Below are 22,635 nucleotides of genomic sequence, written 5' to 3'. Positions count from 1 at the left end.
ATGGGGAATTCATGCTAGCCCATCTCTTTTGTAAATCAGTTTGAGATATGCTTATGAGGAAAGTTGTTTACAACACTACTAATCTTTACCACTGATTTCTAGAAAAAATGAGCAGAACACCATCTCTTCTTCTCCTCTCCCCAACTACCTGCCATTCCCCTATTTCAATTAGGTCAAAACCCTACAAGGAATTAAGTGCAAGAAGTTATTAGCTGAAACTGAAAGTTCAGTTCTGCAGTTTGACTCGGTGCTGTAGAGGTAGGTTCCACTGGACTGGGGTTTGTGTGAGTAGATCAGAATCTCCCTAACAGTGTGTGAGATGAGAGACAAAGTAATAGGACTCTATTTATAGGATTTACTTCTCAGCACTGTGGAACTTTCAAATACAGTGTCTGAAGTTGGGCTTCCATTCAGGAATTCCACTGCCTCCCTGCACCCTGCCCCAGGCACAGAACCCAACAGCCAGAGTGGGACCTTCAGTCCATCAGGATAAGGGTTTGGAAGGATCAAACCCAGCAGACTGCGCCTGCTGCATATCTGCTGCCAATGTCACTTCACAACTGAAACACTGATTTCTAGGGAAGAGCACCGAACACCAAAATCTAATACTGGTCTACGAATTTTCCAGGAATGCTTCGCTTTCCTCACTAATGTATTGTTTTCCAACCCCTAAGAGTTTGTCTTTAATTTCATTGTAGGTTGGTTACATTTGATGTTCTTCTCACACAAATGTACCCTTGACCTGGCCACATTTTTTCTTTAAAACAACAAAGCCCATCATAATGGATGAAAAAAGCCACTCGTTCCTGATATCTGGTAGGCAGCCTCACACATCTGACATCCTACAAAGCTATAATATCAAAGTTTGCCAGAAGCATGCCTTGTGCAGCAGGGATCAGACTGAAAATTAATGTGCCACTTACAAATGGTGAAGGCATAAAACTGACTAATGTAATTCCATGGTGGAGGGAACAGCTGGGTCAGCTGAGGGCAGGTATGTGAAAGGAGGGCCAGACACCCCTCACTGAGGCATCACAGGGGAGGTGGGCTGAGAATCAGCTCCAGGCATTCCAGGGAGCCTGGCAGATGCCATCAGGCACAAACCCGGCTGCAGGGGGTCCCTGTAATCCTCTCTAGGTCTCAGCAGCATGTTCTAGATGATTACATAAAATGGCAATGAAGATTTTATTTTAATGTGCTTTCTACTTTAACAGTCTCTCATTTCAAGCAAGTTCTATCTAAAATAACTATATTCTTTTCCCATTCTTTTCCAAGTGTCACAGAGTACCTGGCCATTTCTGGCCTAACCTTGCTGGTTTCAGAGAGAAAAAATAGGACAGATCTTCTTTTAGACTTATCTAAAAGCTCTACAAAGAGCTCTCTCTGAGGCTGGTACATAAAAATATAGATTTCCTCAATTTTTTTTACTGGAAAAATGGAAATAAACCAAGCAAACAAATAAGCTATCTGAAACCAAGCAAAATTATCATGCAAATGAAGTAATATGTATCTAGAAATCTCCATCAGCTGGGGAAGGGAAAACCATGTCTCATGACACCATCACTTTGTGTTCAATGCACAAGACTTGGTATACTATGAGCATACATCATTTGGCAGTTACATGTTCCCAAAGAAAACATGCAAGGACAGGGAAAAATCTCCCTCAGATCCTTATTCTTCCATTTATGATTTGAAGAGAGAGCAAGGACCTGAGGACTTAAAAAAAAAATTTCAAATTCTAAGTTCAGCTCCCTGCTTTTCCTTCCAGTCTTCCTTCTGCTGCTCCCAGGTAGTATTTAGTTGTTGCCAAGCAGCAGAAAGCTAATTAGCACAATGTCATGTTTCCTTGTTTTCATCTCTTGCCCCTTCCCACTTACATGCACACTGCTCCTTAACATTCCCAAAATAAAGGTAAATTGGCTGCAGGAAACAAGAGAATTGAAAGCATAGTTTTGCACTCAGCCCATGGAAATACTCCCTCCTTTAGAGCAGCTGCTCTTATTAATGCAAATCGCCATAAGCTTTGGTCACAGAGCACATTAACATCTCCAGCCAAGCATCTGGTGGGGCTGTGCTGCTCACCTACCCCCAGACCAGCCAGCTGAAATACAGCAGGTAATCCCACCGGAGATCCCCTCACTGCTGTGCTGGTGAAGCTCCTTTTGAGGGGAAGTTTAGAGAATTTAGCTTTTGTGCTGCAGTGCACATAGCAAAAAAAGGCTGCCAGAAAAACACAACAGCTTCTGTCAATTCATTTGCTAGGGTGAGAGATGCCTTATTCTAAAGCTATCCACTGTAATCCATTTAGGCACATCACCTTCTGCCCATTTTGTATTTCTTTGCTTCCAAACAACAGTAATCTTTTTCAGAGTGTGGAGAGCAAAAAGATTTTTTCTGCCAAGCTACAGACTCACTTTGCATCAGCACTCTTTTTTTAACCCAGCGATACATGTCCCTAGTAGCATGAGAAGAATTTATTCCCTTTTCAGAAGACTCAAATCTATTTCTGTATTTGAAATAGCAGAAGGTCCTAAAAACAACTCCTGCAACCCTTACACACATGGGCACAGATGAGAAAGGGATCCCAGAATGCGAAAACTGACTGCAAATACAAATCTAATAAAGGTAAGGGGGTAAGACAGTCAAAATAAGGCAGACAAGGAAATGCTAAGCAGAGTCTGATGGCACTGAGACTGAGATCACCTACATACAGCACAAGGAGGGGTGTTTTTCAGCTCTCACAGCCACCATTCATTCGTCACCATTAGCTAAAATGCTTGAATTCTACACCTTTTTTTCCACTCCCAGCACTTTTGCTAAGCGCGAGATGCTTGTGATAAACCAGAGGCTCTACTTGAATTTCTGGTTGCAAGACCATGGCCTAAAGTCAGCCCAACAGCCATTTGGAACTTAGAAAAACCAACAGTTATGAAATTCATTGTCTCTGGCATGAAAGCAAATTCCAGTGTTGCCTTTCTGAAGGAGATTAGGAGTTAGTCTCCCTTTTTTGAAACTGCTGACATATCACCTTCCACTACACGGGTTTTTTTGAAAAACACAAAGGCATGTGTTACAAAATAACATCTCTGTGCTTCCCCACTGTATTTAGGCTCTAGCATTAATGGCCATGGCATATCCAGGGTTCCAGGCCCATGAGATTAATGAAACCAGGTCATTTTCCAAACATCTCCCAAGGAAAGTTCAGCCATGTGGCTGCCATGACACCTAAGTGAGAGCTGGGAAGGGAAACACTCCAGTCAGTGTTGAAAATATTTAATCCCAGGGAGCCAGTCAGAGATCCAAGTCCACTTAGGAGAGCATGACACTCTAATAAACACATTGCATTGTGCTTCTTGCATCCACAAGTCACAGAGTTGCTCTCCATGTTCAGGCAGCTTGACTATCTCCAGTTCCCTGTCTGGCAGGGAGAGGAGGGCTGGGTGTGTGCAGTGAATCTGTCACTTGCAGCAGACAAGAACATCTTGTACTTGAGCTCTTGTTGAGTAGGTTAGAAATGCAGACAAAGCAGCAGACTTATTAGGTTTTTTTTTTTTTTTAACTGAGGTATTGAGAAGTAAAACACTTATAACATTCTATTAATTGCCTGTGCAAGATATCTCATTGTCTCCATCAATAAGAACAATAACATTTAAGGGTTAATATTGAAAATAAAAACATTACAGTCTAAACTGAGCTTTGAAGAGATCCCAGCATTCCCAATCCTTATTTTTTAGGCAATCATCACTAAAATCAAAAGACACATCTGGAAGCTGGAATAGTTGAAACTAAGCAGACAGATTGAACCAATTCAATATTCCCATCTCTGCTAAGCAACAGACTAGAGAGGCAAAAAACTAGTTTGTAACAACCTGAAGGGCACTTTGACCAAGGAGGAAAAGGTCAAGCAAAACTAAGCAGCATGTAAATAGGAATATAATGGAATGAAAGCTTGATGAGGCTAAAAAAAAATGAATTAAATTCTTTCACTCTGAAATTCTCCCTTAAAGGAAGTGAAACAAACCCCTTATAATACCCTGGAAGATCCTTATAGTTGCAGCAGGATGTACAAACACACCTTTTGGCATTTCTCACTTCCCAGATTTTTAAGAATGATGTATCTGATATGCATCTGTAGGAATTCAGCATCTGATATGCTAAAATCCTAGGGGTAAAGCACCACCTAATAACTCTGATTTGCTCATCTTTAATACTAGTGTGAGCTCATCTTTAATACTAGTGTGAGTTGTGCATGCATGTGAAGAATTAATAGGATTTTCTGAGCAAGGAGAACAACTGCTAATGGTCATTACACTAGATCAGAGGACTGTAACATCATGCTCTTGAGCAAGCATGTGTTGCTCAGGAAAAATAAGGACCTTTAAAACCCAATGGCTGTGTTAAATCCCATAACATCTGCCTAAGTATCTACAGGGTTTTAAAGACTGCTTCTTAACCTTATCAGTCTTACAGCATTGCTGACACCACTACTTAAAATTAACAGACCCGAGAGAACTTTCTACAACTCAGCTTTTCAGACTTTTTACTTGGTTTCAGACTGTAAGCTTTGCGTAACTATGGAAAAATCATGGCTGGAGACACAAGAAATGAATGCAGCAGGCACTGCATATTTCTGAATCTCTACATCTCGCCCCCCTGGCAGTGATGTGCCTGCCGCATGTCTCTGCATGAGTCATCGGTGCAGGGGAAATACCTCCAAATTAGCAGATTAGGAACGCAGATCCTGCAGACTTGGGCACACTGTCACAGCTTTGATCCTTCCAGATCCAAGCCCTCGATGCCCATGCAGCTCTGATGACCTCAGACTGCGTGGTTCTGGACATGCTCCTGCCAGCATCAAGCAGTGTAGGCTCAGCACAATGCCCCAGCTGGACAAAAGGTATTCTCCTTCAAGACTCTACTCTTCTTTGGGCACAAAAGCCAGTGGCAAAGTGGGGAATTCAGATGGGGAAGAGGGAAACAAAGGCACACGGTGCTGGGTGAGCTCACCCAACCCAGCAATGCCTTCAGAAGCAGGTCCTGGCCCTCATGCACATCCACACCACGACACAAACCTATTTGAGTGCAAACCTATTACATAACTTACACTGAATTATGCAATGCTGTAGTGCTCATTAACAAGCAGAGGCTACCACAAGTTACTAGCAAAAACAATCTGAGGAAATGAATAAACATGACCTGTTCTGCCCATGCTTTTAGGCCATGAAATCGTGCATATTACCCCAGGAGCAAAAGTTACTGAGCTCTAAAAGGTAACAGGTTCACTACTAATATTAAAAAGACAAAACCAGGAATACTCTTGTTTGCATAAGTTGCAGTTTATCTTATTTGGTAAGACTGTAAGTGTCCTAATTTGGTTTTAAAAGTAAAATCAATTGTAAATTTATTTAGACCAATTTACCTGCCTGCCTGTTGTACATCACTGGGCTTGTATTGATTGTTTGAGATGGAACTCATTCCAAATTGTATTGATTTAATTCATTAGCAAATTTTTAGCAAAGCATATTTTGTTGTTTCAGGGCACAAGTACATAAAGCTCCATTTAGAGTCTGCAGGACTGAGCAGGGGAGGTATGGGAGGGGGCTAGAATTTCTCAAATAAATGAGATTTACAAGCAGCAATATGAATCATCTGTTTCTGATGAAAGATCATTTTCTAAACAATAAATAAGAAAAACTGGGACTGGAAAAAGCCTAGATACATTGATAGGGGGGGAAAAATCCAGTTGGTGAAATAAGAATGGGGTGAATAATTCATAAATAGTACAGTGTATTGGTCGTTTTAACAGACATTTTGATTTATGGATTTAAGTGCCTAAAATAGCTCAACAAATTATAAATCATCTTAAAATCAACAGATCATGAGTAGATTTGTCTGGCTTTACAGCAAGGCAGTCGAGCTGCATTTGTTACCGTGGCAACTGAAGGTACCTCAGTTACCATGGCTACAGCTCCTTTAAAATACGGTTGGCAATTCCTCCCTCCCCAACTTTTGTGACTATTTTGATAAGGAATGGAAAAAAACAAAAAAGAGAAATCCTAGTACTCTGTCAGCACTTGCACTGAGACAAAAGGTTTGCAAAATGCAAATTTTGTCAACCCACAACGCCGGGTTAAAGATAAGCTAATTTTTCTCCTACAAATCTTCACCTCAGTGAGACACTGTATTACGAACAGCTTAGATCTGGAATCCACAATCTTGGACTATGAAGAGCTTGATGATCACATACTCAGCTCAACATTTCACATTAAAACCCAGTTCTGGTGCCCACTGGAAGAAGAGGTGCAGAAATGGACTCCTACCACATTTCAAATTCTCTGTATATCAAAGTTCCTCACAAACAGGCAGCTGCCTGGATTGCTCAATGAAAGATGGGGAAAAGGGTCAGAAATCCTGGATTCTTGTTTCTGAGGCAGATGAAGTGACAACATTCACCTCCCCAGGCTCCAGTCAGCACCCGAGTCGTGCTTCCTATTCCGGAAAGGATGGCTTTATGGAGGAAATCATTTACTGCACTCAAATCAGTGTCCTCTGAATTATCCTGAGGTTAAAGTGGCATTTATGTTGCTAAACTGCAAGTAGTCTGTTTAGGGAGCTTGCTTGCATCTAATGCACCAAGACAGGAAAAGGCTTTTCCATCTTTCCAGAAAATTGTGCACCTCAATCTGAAACACAGGACATTCAAGGAAGAGGTCACATTGCCTCTTTCACTCCACTGAGGTTTTACTGCAAGTTAAATATAAAAATACTTCAAGCTCTGATTGATAAATAAATATATTTTTTTAAAATAATCACAAATGTTGATTTGGACATCTTCTGATTCCCAGCTAGCTCTACATTTTAAAATCACCTTTAACTTTCCCTCCCTAGGAAACAGTTTTTTGTGCTCTCCCAAAACATTAAATTGCACACAGCTGATGTTATAAGCAGGCTTATGGCAGCACACAATTGCCACAAATCACTTAAGAATTAGAAATGGAGCTAGTGAAAATAAGCCCTTGGGGGTGAATGTTATTTTTCATCCTTATTTGCTAACAGAATACCTGCCCTGAACACAAGTCCTGCCTTTCTCCTCTCTTCTCCAACTTCACCCCCAGTCCCCTCTCATTTTCCCTTAAATTTTTATGCAGTTTGGTGCCTATTATATGGATACTTGCTAGGGAAGATTTCCAGAAGTGATTAGTGATTTCTGGCAATTCACTGTTATTGAGTCTCCAAACCAAAATCTCCTGAAGGGCTAAATTTTAATAAGCCATCAGTCCAATCACAGAAAAATATCTGATAAGATTTCCTAGTGCTGAGGACTTCAAAGTCTCATGACAAAGTATTGAGGACACTAGAAAGGGCAGTGGCAATGTTTTCACTTTTCTTAACCCAGAGGTGCCATTTCCACAGTCATTGATGTCGCAAAGAACAAAACTCTAAAAGCCTACACAGATCCAAGCCCTGTCCCCCCATTTGTTACACCCCCTACACACATTTGCTGTGTGCTGGACTCACTGAGCTGCAAGGTTAAAGGGAAGAACACGGCTCAAGGTCTGAGCTGGAATTTCACAACCAGCCTGCTTTGAACTCTGCAAACACAAGTCCTGGGGGACCATAACTTGGCCAACAGACACAGTATCCTAACAACAGCCCAGCACTCCAAATTTCACAGATTATCCACCCTGGGAAAGTTTAGATATTAAGATGCAGATTTTTAATCCTAGCCCCTAATTTTACCCCAATTCAAGCTCTCAATACTGGCAGTTGTGTACTCTAAGTTAAAACACTATACTTGAGAAACACAAGCTCTAAACACAATCACTTTGTCTGTGGCACAGAAGCAGTAGCTACTTGTTTTTCCTTACAAAACAGTTGCAGAGATTGATACCTACATTAACATTTCAACAGCAGGTGAAAAGTTCCACACTGTTAGATGCTAGAGAGTGCTTTGGATTCTTTGTACTGCAGGTAGATACATAATATTCAAACAGAGCTGTTTCAAATGAAAGATATTTCCTTTATGTCTGAGGTTAGAAACTGAGTTGGTTCTCCAACCACACTTAGCATGTGCACTTGAATAAACCTAAGAAATGAAAATACAGCACAGATGATACAGCCAGAAGACAGTAAACAATAATATATGAGAGAATCTTATCATCCAACAAAATGTTGAGTATACTGCAGAACACTAGCTAAAAACTGTTGCATAATATTGCTAGCAAACCTTTTAGAATATTGCACATTCTTTCCATCTTGTGCAGAAAGCAAATTTCCTCTAGGTTTAGGCTATGACTTACCTTGTGATCCTTCTGAATATTTCCATCTTTCTTTTAACCTTGACTGCACAAGAGGTTGGATTTAGAAGTACTTGCTTGTTGCTTATGCAATACACCTCCCAGAAGGGTTCAAAGGGCTCCACCCGGGCCTTTTGCAGCCCCAGCTGAAAGGGGTTAACAGAGAGATATACTTGGTGCAGCACCAGATGAGAGAATGGCTCTCACCTGCAAGGGGCTGTAGGGAGCCCCTTTGACAATGCCAAGCAATCAGCTCTGCAGCAAGCCCCTGGAAATCCTCCCTCTGCAAGGCCTCCACAGCTGCCAACCCTGAACTGGCTTATGGGAGGGGTGAGCACCACCTGCAGCTCAAAGCAGGGTTGGTGTCACAGGTGCTAGATGTGACCAATTTAGCCTTAAAAAACATAACAAGTACAAGGCTTTTTCATTGCTCTCCTCCATGTCAGGACAGAGTTTTTGCAAGTCTCTAAGCCACTACTGTGGCTAGATTGGGTACAGTAGGAGAAAATATTGTACCATGGAAAGAAAAGATGCTACAACTTTCTCCTTGAAATCAGGATGGTGCTGTCAGCAAGGGGGGTGGCAATGTGCTCTGACTGCCCCGTGTCACCATGGTGGCAGCTCATGCCATGGCAGATGTCCTCATGAGTCTGGGTTGTATGTTATGCTTTCTGTAAATAGCACATCTCTACTTGCCCACAAAACAGTGGAATCTCACCAATACCAAACTGGGCTGTTTTCCATGAGATATTAGATAAAGATTTAAAAAATTACTGGGGAAGCAAAGTGTGTGACTGTCTGAACAGGAGACTGGCACCTAGTGGCCACGTTATGATTCCAGTTGCTTACTGCTGACACATTGAAGAGTGGAGCCACAGAAATACAGGAATAAATATTTTCTTCTTCAGAGAGACAGGAGAGCTGATGTTAAAAAATACCCTCAATCTTGTTGGTCTGAGTCAAGACAGCCTATACAGAATCCTTTAGGCTGGAAGTGACTTTTAAAGGTGATGTGGTCCAACATCTTCAACTACATCAGGTTGCTCAGAGCCCTAACCTTGAGTATTTCCAGGGATGGGACATCTACAACCTCTATGGGCTACCTGCTCTCGTGTTTCACCAGTCTCATGATGAAAAACTTCCTTATATCTAAGCTTGATTCCCTCATTAAGTTAAAAACCATTAACTCTCATGTAATTGCAACAGGCCCTGCTCAAACATTCGTCCTCATCTTTATTATATGACAAAGACTATTTTGGAAGTTGCCTAAAAGAGCTACCAACACAGCTTTATAAGTTATGTTGTCACTAATTTGGACATCTAAAATGGCTCACAGCCAGTCAAAACCCAGTACTGACAAAGATTGCTGTCAGTGAAAATTTTGTACGTTCCCATCCTGTGCATTATCCTTGCAAAAATTAAGCTGTGCAGGAGCCTCTGCCTGACTAGGGAATAAAAACATCCTCTGCTTTCCAAAATACTGCCTATTTTTTAAATAATTTTGGGGTTTTCTTTTTAAGTTGTAACAGTTGCAATTACAAATAAGGTGGATATACTTTTATATAATTATATAATAATGCTGATATTTGATATTTAGGTTTTGTACAGCAAAGGCACAAAAAGGTCTCAATATTTAGTACCATATTTAGGCCATCTAGGAGCTTAACAGGACTTTTGTGCTACACACTGCCCAAAGGTAGGAAAGAATTATGGCCATAATGCTTTAAAAGAACAAACTGCTAGCTATGGATTGAGCCAAGCAAACAATAAGGAAGGGAAAGTGCTCACAACACATTGCTAGTCATAATCTGGAAAAAAATATGAAGAAATGGTGAAATTATCCAAAATGAATTAAAATGCCTGAGGTTTAACATCCTTATTTTTAGACACCTTGTTAAGAACTCTGACTTTTCAGGGAATACATCATCTGTGACATCCATCCACATAAACTGCAGTGAAAACAGGAAATCCTAAGCTCAACGTTTACTGGCACTATAGTGATCCCAGGGCTTCCAGTTTTTGAGGGTGAGGAGTTATTTTGAGTGCCTCTGTTCTGAGGTGCTAAACTCAACTATCAGAGGGTAAACACTCAGCTGCTCCCAGAATTTAAATTTCTATGGAACATATCCCACAGAGACAGAAACCAAGGTTTCAAAATCCATGGTCAAACATGAAGTAAGTTGGCCTGTAGATGAATTCTGTTATAATTATTTTTGCTATAGTATTGCTTTGGGAGAGAAATTGGGTTTAGGCTGCAGATATAAACTGCTCACCTTTGGGGCTTGATGCAATCTGGACTTTCCACTTCATGCTAAGTAGGAGCTGCCAGCATCATCCTATACCTGCCACACCCCAGCAGCTCTGTGTGAATGAGTGTGGAAGGTGTGCAGACAGACCTCACACCCTGTCCAAGGTTGGTTTTGTAGCCAGCCGTCCCACATGGGTCGGACAGGTACTCATTTTAATTTATCTTGAAGCAGAAGCATTATTGCCTGCACACAAACATGATCTGGAACACACACCAAACACCTTGGCTTAAAAGCCCCAGGGAGGAAAGTTGGCCTTGCATGTTAAGTTAAAGGGTTTTACATTCAGGGCAAAGCCTCCCTGTGTTTCAGGTGTTTCCTTAGGGACTTTTCTACTCAATACACCCACACACTGGAGGGTTTCCTCTTGCAAAAAAAAAGGTAAGTAAGCAGGGCATGCTCTTTCTAAAGGAGCTGGAGACCACCAAGCACCCTCTGCCTCCTTCATACCTGTGACAATTTCAGTCCTGGGGGCTGCTGTGAAGCTGAGGTTGGTGAATCAAACCTCACTGAGGGTGGGCTCCAAAAGGCTGCAGAAATAATGTCTTCAAAAGTAGGTTTGAGAGAGGCTGCACACATATAAGCATATAAGCATATGAATTAAGCCAGCTTTGGGAAAGTCACAGTGCAGAAGCTGTAACAAAAAGGGAAAAAAATAGACCAGCAGCAAGTTAGAGGGGAAGGAAGTGTGATTTTCTCAGGAGATAAATCCAGAACAAAGGTGGTGAGGTGAGATCCTGAAAATCCTAACGCATGACACCACCACCATTCATTGCTACAAAACTCTCCCATTCAGTTTAGAACAGAAACTGTGTGAAGTCCAAAAAATGTTACCAATTGCCTAACAGAAAAAAATTGAAACTCCTTTTATTAATGGGCACTTAAAGTTCTCTGGTTTCTTTTGCCATGTGTTAGTAGATGTTCCATGTATTAGATATTACATGATTTTCTCAGTTTCTTTAATCCTAAAGCTTTTGATAGAACTGATAGCATAAAAGTGTATGGCATCATCTGAAAATGAGATTAATAATTATATTGAATTTATGCAGCAAAAGTACGAGCATATGAAAACAGAAGCCTAGGACTCATGGGGTGTTTGAATGTTTAGTGGTTGTTAGCTTACAAAAGAAGGAAAATGCCTGAAAATTTCTAAATGCTTAGTTGTCTGTGATGGATAGGACAAAAATGGAAAAGCTTAAGATGAAGATTATTTCGTTTAGGCATTAGGAAGAAAAAATATAGATAAAAAATGGTGAAGTACTGGGATAAATTTCCTGCAGAATTTCCATGATATTCACCAGTAGAGATCCTTAACAACTTTCAGGAATATCAAAGACTGTGCTTTGGGACAGGGAAGTGACAATTTTGAAGGTCCCTATTAAGCATGCATTTCTGCAGTCCCTCAGAGATGCAAGGCTAACTTTCACACTTACAGCTCCTTCTGCTGTGTCTCATATACTCAGCTGCAGGAGTCTTGGGGCCCTTTTGGATCAGGAATCTATATATGTTAACAATTTTCCACTGCACCACTGCTGAGCAATATGAAGCATTCCTTGGTCCCACCATACTGTTCCCATTTAGTTCTCACTACCAGACTAGGGAGCAGCAAGGAAGCTTTGCAAAATAAATTCACTTCTCTACTGTGTCAATGTTCCTATTAATTCACAAGACCTAATCTGTCCTAGATAAACTGGAAGGCTTGCCTGTGACCTAAAAAGAACCATTCCAGCCCTTGCCTGGTGACCACCTGGCAGGCCATGTGGCCCAGAGGAGCACTGTCCATACCCCACTTCCAGTTTTGATGTAGCCTTGCTTATCCCAGTAACTACCTTGTCAAAGCACATGGCTGCCTGCTAGGACTAACATTTGAGAGATCAGCTTCTAATTTATTTATTGCAACGTCAACACCGAATAACTTAAGCATATTTTCCACAGATGACTGCACATTTTTTTAACACGCTGTTTCATATCTGTGTGCCACAAAGCATTCCAAGATTTTTTTGCAAGCTGTCATATATTTTTTGGCATTACATAATCATTTGATCCATGAGCTGCTAGTGGACTTTTTATCCAACTCTAGAGCAAGCTCTGTCTATCCACAAGGCTCCTTCCATTTGTCTCAGCTACAAACCATGAATTTGAATCTTACGAGTGAAAGAGCATGTTTGCTGATGTGAGCTTCTCCATCAATTGTATTATCATCTCACTGAAAGGCAGACTGCTGAGAGGGTCATCTCTGCCTTCACTGAGAACAGCTTCATGCTAACATCTGATTGTGCCCTCATATATCTACACCACACCCATAAAAATCTAGATTTTTTTTTTCCCATGCAAATAATTTCCTTTTTGTGATCATTGCTCACAGGATCTTGAAACATCTTCCATCAGGATTCTTAGTGAAATATAGCAGAGGTTGCTTTTTGACAGAGTCCTAGCTTTTGCTCACTTCCCCAGCATTATCTGGTTGTTGGCATCATGTGCCCACATTTAATCATCTGATCAGTCATACAGATTCAGTATTACTTTCAAAAATTCAGCAGAATTATCGGCACATTAAAAATGAGTCATTTGTTTGAATCAGGGTCCATATCTCTAAGAAAGCCTGGAAAATTGGTCTTGACATAATAAAATAAAGCTAAGTATTTAAGGCAGCTTTCACTTAACCCATACTTTGGCTGAGCTGCAGCAAAAAGATTTGTCTTGTTAAATAATCCAGGGGCACATAGGCTGAACTAAATTATTTTTAAATTAAAAGTGGTTAAAATACTGTTTACAGATTAAAACAAAAACTAGGCAAAGCTTTGAGATTCGAGTCACAGATGGGCAAATGTTGGCATTTTCATGGAAGTGCAGTGGTTTTGAGAGACAAACCTCAATCAGATAAACTACTGTAAAAGAAAGTTGGTAAAGTACTTGAAGAGATACCTTGTAAATAGAAACCCCAGTGCTTTATACAGGTCTAGTACAGGTCTCTGAGTATATTTGAATTACCGATGTTTTGTAGAAAACCAACTCCTCTGTTGCCAGCACATGTTATTGAAACTCTTCAGAGCCTAACTTTTTCCTGCAAGTGTGTAGCAGTGATAGACAGTGTGAAAAATTACTAGACTTGCAATTTTTGTATTATTCTGCCCATCCACACCCCTCAGCCCCCTCCCATTCCCCCAAAACAAACAACAAAACCCCAAAACAAACTGACCCAAACATAGTAGAACTCACTAGAGTCACAATATACTTTTCTGGAAACTCCATAGCAGTAAGACTACCATTGTTTCTCCCTCAAAGACAAAGTTCTGTGGTGAGTTCTGTGTTCTCATCTCCCATTTCAGTCTTGGCAAGCCCCAGGTCCTCCTAAGAGAGAAGCAGGAAACCTCCTGCTGCTCAGTGCCCTGCTCATGCAGACTGAGATGACAACTGCTTAGTTCAACAGCAAAGAGATGGTGCTACTTATACAGAGAATTTCCTGATGCTTTAACAGATGTAGTTCAATCAAAATGCCACCTTCCTCTGCTTTTCACTCAGAGGTTCTAGGGAGGGTAGAATTTCCTGAATTTCCCTATAAAAAGATAGGGATTAAGAATCACTTTCAAAAATATTTCTGATAGCAGATGGAAAGGAAAAGGCTGGCAAATCTTCTCTGAGTGTGCTGTGTTTCTTTTCTCCCATCTAGCTTGAGTAGGATTGTTAAATGATTCTGAGCAGTATCAAAGGAGAAGAGCACGTGTCTGCGGCGTGCAGCTGCTACTAACTCGCTCTGAACGTGTGATCCGGAATGAATTATGAATAGTGTGTCGTGTACAACGCTATTTCCTAGAAAACAAACTCTGCAGTCACTGAAACCTGCCTTGCAAAGCCCTGCTGCTTCCACTGCCACCACACACTTTCCTTGTTGTCTCGAAGAGTGCTGCCAAGATTCAGCCAAGGCCTCCCTTCCCAAGTCCCTACTCCAGACATACATCAGTCTGGACAGGGAGCAGATGTAAGTTGGCAGAGAGTTCCAAGCCTTAAAGAGTTCATTATCTCAATTAAATTAAAAATAAAAATAAAAAAGGATGGTGCAAAAGATGCAGACCCACATGCTTGAATGTGTCAATGGTGGAGGTTGGAAAAGAGCCTCAGTCACCTGATTTCTGATCTGGTACTTTCGTCACCAGCCTTCACTGCCCATCTGCACTGAAGTCTGGGAATTCCAGGCACCATATCAATGAATTCTAGCATATTACTCAGCATATTTGTGTGGACCCAAGCATAAAAAAAGGTTTCTTATCTCTAAGACCAGAACTATGCAAGGTAAAGTGCTGTTTTAGAAAGCTACTCCCAGAAGTAAAGAGCAAAACCTCTGTATTTAATGCTGTCTAGTCCAATACTCAGACCTTTTATGTAAGCCTAGCCTCTAAATCCTCAAGTATTAGAAGATTTATTTGTGTTTTTAAGGCTGTTGAACTTTTGTTTTCTTTCCATGCTGAGTGAAAAGATGCGGGATAATTATTCATGAGTGGCTATGTCTGATTCCATTACCTTGCTCCTTTTAAAGCCATGCAAAGTTGATGTGAAACACTACTGTTATGAATTAATTGGTACTTCACGTTCCCACTGCCCTGGCAAAAATGGCTGGGTTAGGCATAAGGCAGGGAGAAGAAGCAGGTAGGTAGGTAGGTAGGTAGGTAGGTAGAAAGATAAGATAGATAGATATATAGATTTAATCAGAGGCAAGATAAATTAGGTTACAAAATTCTCCACTTAGGGGCATGACACCTTTTAGACTCTTTCAAAATAAACCTATTAAAATATAGCCAGTATTAAGAGAAATTATGCAGGAGTGTAATTTCTTCTGTCTCCAGAATGAAAATATTTTAAACATTTTAATCCAAATTTCCCCTGTTAAATCTCCTCTCTGCCTTTACTTATGGCTTTTGTGGTTTTGGACAATCTGAGATTTTTCTTTGTTGGTATTAGAGCCAGAAAAAAAAAATGTGATAGGAGCAGCATTTCTAGTGAAATAGAAATCATTCACATGTCAAATCAAATAAAAGAATTTTGATCACTTCAAACACTTTACCTAAGTATATTCTTTAATTATAGAAATTTTAGATGCCATTATGTAACTCAACAGCATGTGACATCACTTCTTAAAATCCTCACTCTTTTCCCTCAGCCCATCCAGATCCTAGGAGAAAGAGAAACTGCTGTAAAATATAAGATAAAGTACCACTAAATTATGCAAGAGCAATCCATTGGTTTGATTAGTTTTCAGACCACTATTAGTGAAATAAAAAGAGATGGACTTATTTTCAGGCAATAGAACACGTGTGAGTCCCATATTTTTCACCAGATTTTTTCAGCACTGCCCATCTCTGGATTTGACAAGTTATCATGTTAGACTCAATGGGCCTCTGATCGTAGACCAGGGAGAACTCTTTTTTTTTTTTTTTCACATCTTTGGAAAAAATTAATGCTGGTCTTCCTAGAAAAGTCCACTCACCGATTTTTGTGCTATTAGATCATGCTTACAGTTTCCTAAATCTCAGATGATTAACAAAGAAAAATATTCGGGAGAAAGAAGGGAAGAGAGCAATATAAACTGGGGATCACAAACATAAATCTGTGCCAGTGATACTTGCAGTAAGCTGATAAATTCCTGTGTTTCAAGAGGCTGCAGGTGATAAATCTATCAGAGATGGATGCCGGTGAACAAATTGTCAGGCCTGACTTTTAGGCATTTCTGAACTTAAACTGGAGAAAAGTTAAATTGGAGAAAAATACTGGGATTCTTCCTGTCAATACAATTACTCATACATAGTTTAATGAAATCTTGAAAGCAGACTCATGCTTTCAAAGCCACAAAGCCTACAAAAACATGCCCATCCCTGGGAAAAATGCTGTTAAAACCAGATAGGAGGAAGCAGACACTTCACACTCATTTAGGAGGTGCTTCCTGCTCTGCTGAAGTGGGGACTAAAAGCTCTCAATTACTCTCTGAAGCCAAGGTGTGAGCACAAAAGGGCTAACAATGAGAGATGATGGGTGTGATGTTCTCTACCGCTAGCACGGCCAACCTGTACCACTGCAGAAAACTTAATGCCTGGTCAGAATTGGTTATTTGTTCTCTTTAATACAGCAAAACATCAGTTTCAAGATACTTGCTCTGCGAGGTCAGCCTGAAGGTTGTCCTAAGCAGGAAAAACTCACTCAGGAGATATATTTTTTTACACCAAGAAGAGGATTGCATTTGGAGTCAGGATAAAGAAAGGGGCCATCTTCATAAGCCCTTAAAATGCAAAATGGCTTTATTGCCCTTTCTCCTCATCCTACCTGCCTTAAGGAAGTGTCAGCACTTCCTTCTGTAGCCTGAATTCTCAGGGCTCTATGATTCCATGAGACAATCTGCCCCAGGCTGGAACACAGCAGACATGCTCAGGTTGCTAGGAACATCTTCCTGACTGCTTGCTGCAAGATGCTTTTCGTTTCTCATTTTACTCACATGTAGACAAGTAATCTCCGAGTGTTATTGATATCGTACACAAAAGGGGTTTTTCAGGAAGACTGTTGATATACTAAAGACACTAATGTTTAGATAAAAGCATATAGAACGTGCACACATTTATATAGGATCACAAAGTACATGGTCAACACCACCAATTGTACAGATGAAGAAATGGTGCACAAAGAAATTTCCCTCTTTAACAGGAGATTCTGACAAAAAATATACCCAAAAATCCTGTTTCTCAAGTTCCCTAATCTTCATATTGTTTATCTGCCAGATATATTAGGCATTGATTTTAGCACATATGAACACGTATAGCAGATCTTCACATAACAGTGCTGTGAGAACCTGAAGATTTTATGGGAAAATATCACTTTATTGTTTAAATCTGCAACAATTGTTCTGATCTCTTTGGCAACAAAGCTGAATTTGAAAAGTAGAAGAGTCTGTTTGCTTCTATATCCTTCCAAGCTTATTTGCTCTTACTGGCCTAACACTGGCATAGGCTGCCCAGAGAGGCTGTGGGATCTCCAGCCTTGGAGTAGGCAAGAGCAACCTGGTCCATCTTTGAAATTGTACCAAACAACCTCCAGAGGGCCCTTCCAACCTAAATGACTTCGTGATTTTATTCTCTTCCATTTTCTTTGTATTCTATTAAATGGTTCGCCTCAAAATGTGTCAAATCCATGCTTTTCACTTTGTTTGCTAATATAGGAGGTCAAGTGTAATTCTGCACTAGGTCTACCCAGGAAGGCAGACAGGAGGAACTTCTTGATTGCAGGAGAGCTTTGATAGTTTGAAGTATAGGTTATTTTTAATGGGTCTGTTCCTTTGGCAGCAGTTTTGTTCAGACTATTGCACTGCATTACTGGCAACACCCAGATAGAAGAAACTAGTTCTTTTAAACCCCTGTGTTGACTACATTGTTGAAAAAGGGACACTGTGAGTAACAGGCAACTAAAAGGAACAGGAAACTAATATTTTTATTATCACAGTTGCTCATGCTCATAAAGACAGGGAAATGCCTTATATGAAATCTCTTGTCAAGGTGACACACATGACAAACAAGAAGGTTAACAGATGTAGGGAGTGGAGTGGCAAGAGGTATTACCATGACTGTACTACTCAAACACACAAAGAGACTTAGATATGTGCAAATTACTTAATTGGTTAAAGGAGGACTGAGCAGGGCAGCTGTGGTTACAAGACGTGTGAATTTTGGCCTGACTGCACTGACTGTACCCCTCAATTATCCTGGAATACAACCAAGAGATCTCCTTTAGGCTGAGGAAATGCTGAGAAAAGCTAAAAAAACTGGCTTTGATCAGCTTGGAGAATAGAATTCTCCAGGGAGATCTTATTGCTGCCAATAAGGTCTCCCTGTCAATATTTAAAGGAAGCTCATAAGAAAGATGCAGATCGACATTTTTGTAAGTCCTGTTGTAACAGGACGGAGGGTAATGTTTTTAACCTAAACAAGGGAAGATTCATGCTAGAAGAGATTTTTTTACAATGAAAGTGGTGGAACACAAGGGCAGATTTCCCAGAGAGGTAGTGGATGCTCCATCCCTGGAAACATTCAAGGCCAGATTGTAATAGTAATCCAACATCCTTTAAAAAAATTCATCTAATTCTAGTACAAGTCTTACACCATAATGAGAATCTCTTCAAGAAAATTGTGTCTGGTGAAAGCCAATAGATCTGTGTCCTTCGGGATCAGCTGACAGGCTTATCTGAAACCTCTTCCTTATTCCCCCTATCCCCCACTCCCAAAAGATCTAGAGAAGGGAATTGAGAACAGAGGCATTTGAGAGCTCTGTTTCATAATGTAACTCTTCTCAACCTGTGTCTGGGGTTTGCCAAGAAAGTTTGATGATGCCAAGGATTCTGCTCCTTGCTGTAGAGCCCACCTGAGACTACCACCAGTATTTACTAGCACCTTTCTGAGATCTGAAATATCACAGCTCTCACTAAGCTGAGAGCAGCCATGGTACTGCTGAGAGAACGCCGAGAAAAGTACTGCCTGGCAGCTGTCCTGGAAGGTGTGCTCTCTCTTTAAGGCAAGGAAGTAAGAAAAGACTAAGATCAGGAAAGTACAATTTCAATATGTCCTTAACCTTCAATCCCACAGACAGTCCTGAGATTTAAGTGCTTGCTTAAATGTACACTCTCACTAAGGCACTATCTGTATAAGAATGGATTTTAACATGTTATACTGCTTTCCCCCCCAGGCTGAATGTTAGGCTGTCTTTGCAGGTGAGACTTGGCATCTTAAGCCCACAGGAAGAAAGCTTGGCATAATAGTCACATTTAATACAGCTCTTGCCCCTCCCTGATGCTTCAGAATCAAAGCCCCCGTACTTAACCTCCGGTTTAACATTTCTCTCATATCTTTCTTTCCACAGTATGTGGCATTTGCCTCCCTGTTCTTCATTCTGGTCTCCATTACCACCTTCTGCCTCGAGACCCATGAGAGATTTAACCCCATTGTGAACAAGACAGAAACTGAATTCATCGGGAATGACACCCAGGTGCGGCACTACAGGGAAGCAGAGACGGAAGCCTTTCTCACCTACATCGAAGGTGTCTGCGTGGTCTGGTTTACATTTGAGTTCTTGATGAGAGTCACTTTCTGCCCAAACAAGGTGGAATTTATCAAAAACTCTTTGAACATCATTGACTTTGTGGCCATACTGCCTTTCTATCTAGAGGTTGGACTCAGTGGCCTGTCTTCCAAAGCTGCTAAGGATGTCCTGGGCTTCCTCCGCGTAGTCCGTTTCGTGCGAATCCTGCGAATTTTCAAGCTGACCCGCCACTTCGTCGGGTTGCGGGTCTTGGGACACACCCTCCGTGCCAGCACAAACGAATTCTTGCTGCTCATCATATTTTTGGCATTGGGCGTCTTAATCTTTGCCACGATGATCTATTATGCCGAGAGAATAGGTGCTAAACCAAATGACCCTAGTGCCAGTGAACACACACACTTTAAAAATATCCCCATCGGCTTTTGGTGGGCTGTTGTCACCATGACGACCCTGGGCTACGGAGACATGTATCCTCAGACTTGGTCAGGCATGCTGGTGGGGGCCCTCTGCGCTCTCGCTGGTGTGCTGACCATTGCCATGCCTGTCCCTGTCATTGTGAACAATTTCGGAATGTATTACTCCTTAGCTATGGCTAAGCAGAAGCTACCAAAGAAAAAAAAGAAGCATATCCCGAGGCCACCCCAGCTGGGATCCCCCAATTATTGTAAATCTGTCGTAAACTCTCCACACCACAGTACTCAGAGCGACACTTGCCCACTGGCCCAAGAAGAAATTTTAGAAATTAACAGAGCAGGTAGGAAACCTCTTAGAGGAATGTCCATCTGACCGTTAACCTCCATCCCGCGTAGTGATTTAAGATTCAGCCAGACTGCTTTCTTAGAGCAATGGGTAGCACATTTATCCATTCTAGTCCCACCATCACACAGTGAATAATATGTGTGAAATCTAGGTTGCAGGGACAAATGGTACAGTGGAGGCTGATCAGCAAAACTAAGGATGAGAGCACGCTCTAGGAGCCCAAACTTTGGTCCTGGTTAAGGGCATACAAGTCTCAAGATATTTTGGAAAGCTGTTACATCTAGTGGAAGAATTTTGAGAGTTCTACAGCTGTGTTGCTGGACTGTGTAATGCATCTCAGAGGCTCCTGAGAGCTGAATGCTTCATAGAGCAGAGTAGGAGCCAAGTACTCAGCAATTACAGAGCTTTCTGACAAAACAGGGCTGGAATTCGAAACAGCCAGATGCTTTCTCATTTGTTCCCATTTGGGATCTTTCAGCTGTTTTAAATGGCAGATATTGTACATCTCATTACAGAAACTAGGTGCCTAGTAAGTTGAAGGGACAACTATACCATCATGCATATTCATGAGACAATCCAGTCTCTTTCTGATGATTAACTGCAAAGTAGAACAACAGCTCAAATTCTTGACACTAATGCAAAATGACTCACTCTGAGACAAGACTAGATGTAAGGATGTTTATTCCATGGCATGCAAATCAATCTATTCTATAATATTCCACTAGAATTTAGCATTTAGAACTATGACAAGTTTTGAACCACATTTTCTAAAACATACTCCTTTTGCAAGTATGGGTTGGTGAGTTACAGCTCTTTCAACCTTCTAGCAGCAAAGGCCAACTGGAAAAGGTCTGACTGGTCATTACCGACTGGTTTGGCCTAAACAGTGATTGCCTCATTCTTATTTTTAATTGTACTGATTTATGTTAGCAATAGGTGAAACCAGAGCTAAATTAACCATTCTAATTCTACTGGGAGTGGGGAGGGAAATGGAAAGAATACTAGTCACCATGGAATATATTATAATATCCCATGGCTAGTGGTTAATTATGGGAATATCTCAGTTCTATGAGACTCCTATAGCACACAAAATTACGGGGTTCCAATCTGATTTTTTAAACCCCATAATCTACCTCTACCCATGGAATATCACTATCTATTCTATGGAGTAATTTGAAAGTAGATAACCACGTTGAAAACAATGCCAACTTCATTTTTGGCAGATATTCCAGCCAAGTTGCATAGTAGACATTCTTTAGCCTTTTCAGAATGTCCCCCTGCATTATATTAGAAAGGACAGATCGCCAGCCAAGTGATCTCAACAGATATAGAGTTCAAAACAGGTGTTTTGGAAAAGCTAGCATATACCTATGATGGTCTTGTGTTATCATTTTTTGCTTTGAAGAAAATTCTGATTTGTTACTCATTGTGAGTGAGATATTTTCTCATCATCTCATAGCCATGCATGTTGATGTCATTGTGAGAAGCACAAAGAAAGTGAGACTTTCCTTTGTGTGTGACTTCACCAATGCCAATGCTAATTTTGGAGGGGAAGAGCTGGTGGGAATGTTTCTCTTCTTTCCTATTCTCTTTTCTCTTCCTTTCCTATTTCTTTTCCCTTCTGTGCAAGTATGTAAAATCCATTCAAAAGGTAAATAGCTTTCATTTTGTTTTTATAAAGGCTATTTCCATTGCAACAGGCCAATCACAATTCACGTGACTGATAGACTGTACCAATTGTACCCTTGGCGCACACAAGCGATGGTTCTGTCATCCATTCCCCTCAGGTTGCAAATGCTTATCACTGCTCATGTTCAAGCAGCAAACTTCCTCATAAAGCAGATGCTTTTGCGGTATCATGGATCAAGAGGGAAAGAGGGCACAGCAGTATTGTGTGTCTCCTACCATGAGCAATGTGCCAACTGCTCCATGATAGGGTGCAAAAAATGCCAGACTCTGAGGTACTTGAGCAGTCAGCTACAGCATGAAATCAGCTCAGAAATCCCTGGCTTTATAAAGCTCCTTCCATTACCTACCCTGGTCCTCTCTGCGAACTGGAGGACCAGGAACTCTATAAGTTCAGTACAATTCCACCCTGGTATCCTGAGAATATATGTAATTTTGGTTCAATGTGGAACTGTTTCACCACCATCAGTGCTCTAAACTCAGCTGTTACCACAATATCCATGAAGTATTGATAGTAG

At 40.9% G+C, this 22,635-nt stretch overlaps 1 protein-coding gene across 9 annotated transcripts in view; it reads left to right on the top strand.

The window, feature by feature from the left end:
- Positions 1 to 22,635, top strand: part of KCNC1 (potassium voltage-gated channel subfamily C member 1) — a 123,533-nt gene that overhangs the window by 64,844 nt on the left and 36,054 nt on the right. For all 9 annotated transcript variants that reach the window (XM_014266711.3, XM_014266710.3, XM_074543353.1 and 6 more), the window contains exon 2: positions 19,493 to 20,426. In XM_014266711.3, coding sequence (XP_014122186.1) covers positions 19,493 to 20,426 — 934 coding nt within the window. The remainder of the gene's footprint in view (positions 1 to 19,492; positions 20,427 to 22,635) is intronic.

This window comes from Zonotrichia albicollis, chromosome 6 (genome assembly GCF_047830755.1).
Source record: "Zonotrichia albicollis isolate bZonAlb1 chromosome 6, bZonAlb1.hap1, whole genome shotgun sequence".
Classification (NCBI taxonomy): domain Eukaryota; kingdom Metazoa; phylum Chordata; class Aves; order Passeriformes; family Passerellidae; genus Zonotrichia; species Zonotrichia albicollis.
Note: the sequence above shows the minus strand (reverse complement) of the source record. Positions and strands in the feature narration are given on the sequence as shown.